Source organism: Macrobrachium nipponense, chromosome 31 (genome assembly GCF_015104395.2).
Source record: "Macrobrachium nipponense isolate FS-2020 chromosome 31, ASM1510439v2, whole genome shotgun sequence".
Taxonomy (NCBI): domain Eukaryota; kingdom Metazoa; phylum Arthropoda; class Malacostraca; order Decapoda; family Palaemonidae; genus Macrobrachium; species Macrobrachium nipponense.
The window spans coordinates 20837992-20845299 of NC_061093.1; the positions used below are offsets into that span (position 1 = coordinate 20837992).

Sequence of the window (7308 nt, forward strand, 5' to 3'; positions counted from 1 at the left end):
TTTGAATGTTCTGCTTAGTGTAAACAAAGCTTCTACAATTTTAATTAGGAGATGAATGTAGATACTTTTTCAGGGTGTGACTAACCCTTTGTGTGGAGATGATGATGACACTTGGTCCAGCTGCACCAGTGATCCAGGCAAAGCATCTAGTAGCTCTACGCCTTCTGCTCCAAAGTTGCGAACAAAGAGGCGCCTTGCTGCTCAGTTTGCTTCTAATTAAGATTTTCATAATTTTATAGGTATAGTGGAGGAACTAAGATGGGTTTTTTTTGTATGTTCAGTACTAATTGTATTAATGTTATTTGATATATAGTCTCTATTAAATGACTAATTGTAAATTTATTGTAATCTTTGTTGACACTTCATAAAAGAATTTAAGTTAATTAAGTTTTTTTTTGAGTAAGTTTTTGGATCTGTTAAATCTAGTCTTTGTTGACTTGAGTGGCTAAATTGTTTGACAGTCCCAAAATCATTTTCTATTAATGTTGCACATTAGGGGCTATTTGTAAAAGTATGAAGTTTGTTTTATTGTGGGAGGTTGTGTAATTGGCATTTTTTCAGAAACCTTGTATTCAAGAACTAAATGGTGATTTGATATTTTCTTATTGAGCATTCTGACTTTTTGACTTTTATACAGTATTGTCAGATTAAACTTTTATGAAGACAACCTATTTTAGAAGTGGTCATGAAGTTGTGAACTTTGTGTCGCTGGAAATTTGAAATTTTTTTCAAATAAACTTTTTCAAATGAACTTATTTAAATTCAACATTACATTGTAATGGTTATTTATTCAGTGACAGTTTGATGAAATTTTAAGTTTCCATATTTATATGAATAGTTGTGTATTTCTGGTTGAAATTGTTGATAACCTTAACATAGAAATTGGTGTGTTTTGTGCAGTCATTTATTTCATTGTGAAGTTAAATTAAGTTTTTGTTTAAAACTTTTTATACAGTAGTTTGAGTGAAATTTCTGCCATAAATTGAAGCTGGAAATTTCCTGTTGTACTTGTCAGTTTTGTCAAGAGATAACAGTATTCTTTATTGTTGGGTATGTTGGTCTGTTATTGATCCTTACCCTTATTGATTGGGATAAAATTCATCTTGTTTTTCCCTCGGAGTTGGAATAAAGTCAGAAGAGAAGTTTTAGGCCCTATCACTAGCCTTGTACTTGCCATTAATCTTATTTCATGGATCCAGAATGGAATGAAAGATCATTTTTGTTCATTTTATTTAATAGCTCACCCATGTAGGATGTTGGAAAACTACTCCTGCATGCCATTGAACATTATGTACTATGTATTTGTACAGATTTTGGGGGGAGGGGGGCCAAATCTGATCTTTAATTCAAAATAGTTACTTTCCTAGGTGACTTGCCCCTTGAATAATACATACTGTTTTATTGTTGACAGGAACTTTTGAGAATGCTGGGATTATATATACATCTTTTTCTTTTATTTCTTTAGTTTTGGAAGGGAAACTGTGGAAGTACATAAAAATGCAATAAAAAAATAGTACTAACCCCACAATAATTATAGTGTATACATTCCCAACTTTCATTTTATGAAATTTTAAAGCCTTGCCTGAGAGCATTTAGGACCACATGTATTCCTGTGGAAGAAATGGAAATTGCTTTTTGCCAAGTATGGACAGATTATTTTTTATTTCAATTCAGTTGGCCAGAATGTACAATTATAACTACCCATATTTTGTACCATAATTTGACCACTTGAATTACACTTCATATCTGCTTTTGCTTTGTTTACCATTTACATTTTAAAGCTAAAGAGGCTTTGTAATGTGAAAACTATTATAGCCAGTATTTCTGTAACATACAACTAGATGTGTTAACTTTTGTTATCCTTATAAGTTGTGGCAACAATACCGTGCATTCGAACTATTTAGAAGTTGAATGTTGACAGCTCATTATAGAAAAATGAATGATTGGGAAGCATGCACAATAGAAATGGAGGAAGTTGTACTTCAAACAGTGTTTGGGATGGGGAAGAAAAATTGTTCATGACTAGTAGTCTTTACCTAAATCTGCTTTATATTGTTTGGTTTGGTACGTATTTTTCCGGGTTTTGGGAAGTTGAAAGTGAAAGTGTTATGCTAATGAATAAACACCAGTAGAACCCTAGGCATCGCTTAAGGTTCTTCACGGCGTACCTTTGGCCTCTTAGCTGCAACCACTTCCATTCCCTTTACTGTACCTCCTTTCATGTACTTTTTCTTCAGCTTGCTTTCCACCCTCACCTAACACTTGATTCATAGTGCAACTGCAAGGTTTTCCTCCTGTTACCCCTTTCAAACCTTTCACTGTCAATTACCATTTCGAAGCTAAATGACCTCATAGTCCCAGTGCTTGGCCTTTGGTCTAAATTTTATATTCAACTCTACTGTAGAACATGAGTTAAGAGAGGATTGACTTGACTCCATTCATTGGGTTGGGATTGCTGTGACATTTTCAAATACAGTACTGTGATCCAAATATTGAACCAATTATTAAACTATCCAGTGCTGATGGGATCCAAATATTAACCAATTATTAAACTATCCAGTACTGAAGTATCAGTCTGAAACTAGGTTAACCATATGGGAGCAAAATTTACCTGAGTTTTAAGGCCCCCCCTCCATATTTTCCCCTAATGAGTGTCCATTGTTCATGTACTGCAAATATGCATTTCATGACCTCCCATTGTTTCTAATTTTTGTTAAGTGATGCTGTGAAATTCCCCTAAGAAATATAATAAAGCATTTTTTTCTGAATATTTCAGATACTGAATATGCAATCAAAATTGTCATTACCAGTTTTCAGTGTCCTATTTGCTTATACCTGGCAATTCAACTTCATATATAATAAGGTAAACGTTGATATCCATGAAGGAACCTGGTGGAGTCCTTGACTGTTTCTCTTAGTAATGGAGGAAGCTGTAAAGGATTGCAGAAAGGGATGCCTCTAGGAACTACCATGGCTAGTATAACAGCCGAATCTGAGGAAGCCGAAATTAAAATGCATGAAAAGTTGGAAGAGTAGGAAGTGTCTAGGCTTGTAAGTCAAAATTCTGTGTAAGATGGAACTATTAATTATCCAAATATTTCAGCTCGGAGCCATGTACAAAGAATACGTACATGTGCACACAATCTAGATATACATGATACAGTACTTAATATTTACAAAAATGAAAAAAAGTTCATGCCTTACCAAAACAATTTATAAAAATGAAAAGTGAATAAATAAAGTGCTAAAATCTTACCTGATTCACTGACTTGATATATTGCTGTTTACCTTAATAATATTGATAGTCTTATCAATTTATCGTACCATGTATACCTTAAACTAGAACAGGTACTGTATATTCAGATAAAATACCTACTTATTGAAATGCAACAAATTCTAATTACAGTATAGCATGGACAATAAAAAAACAAGGTAGCATGTTTATATTTAAAACTACAAAACAAGTATAAATGTTACATACACACACAAATCTTAGCTACAAGCTGTGTGATTGGCTACTAACATTCCTTCCATCCAATAACGTGTCACGGTGAGAGAGAGGGTGAAGTGATTGAAGTTTGCGTCGGTAAAAGCATTTCAAATGTCAGGATGGTTTTTATTATTTGCTGCATATGATGATAATTCAATATTAAGTTTTTTTGTTTTGTTGTTTACAATATTAAAAACAGGAAGGGGGCTGGGGTTACTGTTTGTTAATCTGGGTAGTGTTCTTTAAGCAAAAGAAAGAAAAGAACACTCCACCCAGATTAACAAACTGTAACCCCCCCCCCCCCCACCCCCCCCCCCCCCCCCCCCCCCCCCCCCCCTTCTCTCTATATAAAAAGTTGTCAACTAATATATTCATTGTGAACTCGAAAATGTAGGATATACTACGAAAGTACTTATTCAAAGTTCCCGGTTTTTCACTCGCCTTTCTACCATGGATTTAAGGATATTCCCAAGCACGTGTTCCTTCGTGCTACATTGGATATATTATTATTATATATGTACTTATGTATGTATTTAGATATTAAAAGACCTTTGTTGCTTAATGTTTGTACATTAATCACGGTGGAAATTGAAAATTTCCAACATGATTTGTGAAAATTTGAAAGACTGCTGTTATTCAAAGGGAATTGCAGCTGCTTTGGGCCGAGGGTGTTAGATGATGTGGGGTTGTATGCATTCTAGCAGTGTTCTTCTGTCGACAGGTTTTCCTGTCAGCTTCTTGAAGAGAATAATAATTCCTTCAACTGTGATAGTTATGAAACTGTCACTGCCTGTTTTGGCACTGGCTGGAACATTGGCAGGAGGAGGAGTTGGGTGTGAGGGAAGGGAGAGGGTCCGATTTGGAAGGTGGAACGGGTTTTGGTTGAAAAGGAAGGGAAGGTGATGGCGAATGGCGGATTCATTGGGGTACCGAGCAGGCCATGGCCTAGGGCCCTGCTCCTGTGAGGGCCCCGCATCTCGGCAAAAAAATATATTTAAAAATATATAAATAATCAGCTGGTGCTCAATTAGAAAATAAATCCTGAATTTCTATGCCAGCAACCCCAACCCCCTTCCCAGCTGGAAGGGCCTTTTTCGCTTGCCCATTAATGAGAGGCCCCCCTAAAGTCACCAGCCAAGGGACCCGCACACCGCAAGTCCGCCCCTCGTGTTAACTCAGTTTTCCGGGGGTTTGGTGTGTAATCGACCTTTTTTCTCGGAGCTCGACGCTATCGCTGTGCACTGGGTGTTACTGTGGTTGCTTGCTGTGTTTTCTGTCTCGATGCTTCCTCTTGCTTTTTCGGCTTTGCAGTCGGCCTTGAAGGTGGAAGATTGCCCTTCATCCTTGCAACTTTCTCTATTCTGGCACTGCAGCGCTCGTTCCAGGTATGATTGACGGGAACAGTTGGGGCATTTGTTGGTCACTGCCTCTCCCCTCTTGTAACTGTCAGGCACTGTTTTGTGGGGTGTGGGTTGCTGCCTATCCTACACTTCTCCTTTGGTGTACAGCGGCTGCTGTGATGTTCAAACTTCTGGCACTTGAAGCATTGTAGGGGCTCAGGAGCGAGATAGCCGAGTACTTTCGTTCTTGTACTGACCCTTTACTAAGGCAAACTGATTTTACAGAGGAAAACATAGTCAAAAGAAGGCTTAATATCCAAACTGACACTACAAGATTAGCAATAAGATCGATTTCACTCTACAGAAACGAGGAAACGCCGGAGGGTAGCCACACCTTGGAGGGTACACACACAGTAAACAGGTTATTCTTCCAGGAAACTGTACATTTGAAAAAAAACAAGGAAGCATATACAACTTAATATCATGAAATTTACACATTACCCCCAAAAATTATCATTAATGAAAAGACGAAAGAAAAAATAAATTATATATATATTGAGCAGGAGAAAGAATAACGAACCAGAGAGAGAGAGAAGAGAGAAATAACAACTACAGTATATACACGTGGGACTAATTTATTAGAAGTTCATTTATTTTAAGGTCCTTCATAAACATCTTACAAATATATGGGTCCAAATGGTACATTCCAGGACTAAGATTTAAGTTGTTTTTATTAGTGATTTGTATAATTGCCGATTCCAGTAAATTTCTTGAAACATAATCATTAGATCTAGCAATTATAGAGGTATCACCCCAATTAATACAGTGAGATTTTTCACTCAGATGGATAAACAGTGCATTTGAAGTCTGGGCTGTTCTAACTGAATACATATGCTGCTTAATACGTACACACAAATTTTTACTTGACTGACGAACTTAAAACGATGGGCAATCCTTACAACGAATTTTGTGAATGTTGTTATTTGTTACGGGACTATTCTTAATTAGCATATCTTTAATGGTATTGAAATAAGATAACACTACATTAACATTAAACGATTTATATATTGATTTTATGGTTTCAAATCCACGAAAGTAAGGTAAGCTAAGTACATTTTTAGGGATTTCTTTTTCATTAATAGCAACACACTAAAACTTTTTGTGAGCTTTTTGATAACATAAATCAATTAAGTGAGGTGGGTAACAGAGATCGTTTCCTATCTTTTTTTATGTATTCTGTTTCTTGGTCAAGATATTGTGGACTCGTGATACGCAAAGCACGTAGGAACATAGAAAAAAAAATTGAAATATTAATATTGAAAATGTACATATTTAAAATTATTTGTGGGTTTTCTATAAATACTGACTTTGCATTGGAAAGATTCTCTATGTATTAATACATCTAGGAAAGGGATGACATTATTTTCATCCATTGAAAATAACAATGTCATCCCTTTCCTAGATGTATTAATGCATTGAGAATCTTCCCTATGCAAATTCAGTATTTATAGAAAACCCACAAATAATTTAACATATGTACATTTTTATTCTGGCCACCATCTTAATATCAAAAGTTCAATTTTTTCTTCTCTCCTACACGCTTTGCGTATCATGAGTCCACAATATCTTGACCAAGAAATAGAATACATAAAAAAGATAGGAAACTATCTCTGCTACCCACCTCATTTAATTGATTTATGTTATCAAAAAGCTCACAAAAAGTTTTATAGTGTTGCTATTAATGAAAAAGAAATCCCAAAAAATGAACTTAGCTGACCTACTTTCGTGGATTTGAAACCATAAAATCAATATTTAAATATCTTAATGTTAATGTAGTGTTCTCTTTTAACAATACCATTAAATATATGCAAATTAAGAATTGTCCTGTAACAAATAACAACATAATTTACAAAATTCCTTGTAAGGATTGCCCATCGTTTAACGTTGGTCAGTCAAATAAAAATTTATGTACGTATCAAGCAGCATATGTATTCAGTTAGAACAGGCCAGACTTCAAATGCACTGTTTATCCATCTGAGTGAAAAATCTCATTGTATTAATTGGGGTGATATCTGTAATTGCTAGGTCTAATGATTATGTTTCAAGAAATTTACTTGAATCGGCAATTATACAAATCACTAATAAAAACAACCTAAATCTTAGTCCAGGAATGTACCATTTGGACCCATATATTTGTCAGATGTTTATAAAGGACCTTAAAATAAATGAACTACTAATAGATTAGTCCCACATGTATATAGTTGTTATTTCTCTCTCTCTCTCTCTCTCTCTCTCTCTCTCTGATTTGATATTCTCTCTCCCTCTTTCTGGTTCGATATTCTCACTCCCTCTCTCTCTTGCTTGATTATATATATATATATATATATATATATATATATATATATATATATATATATATATATATATATATATATATATATACATATATATATATATATATATATATATATATATATA

At 34.7% G+C, this 7308-nt stretch overlaps 1 protein-coding gene across 1 annotated transcript in view; it reads left to right on the forward strand.

Annotated features, from left to right (window-relative positions):
* The window catches only part of LOC135206782 (meiosis regulator and mRNA stability factor 1-like), a 239685-nt gene extending 239412 nt beyond the window's left edge, over positions 1-273 (forward strand). The window contains exon 25 of the mRNA XM_064238277.1: positions 62-273. Coding sequence (XP_064094347.1) covers positions 62-220 — 159 coding nt within the window. The 3' untranslated portion in view covers positions 221-273. The remainder of the gene's footprint in view (positions 1-61) is intronic.
* Positions 274-7308: the final 7035 nt, after the last annotated feature.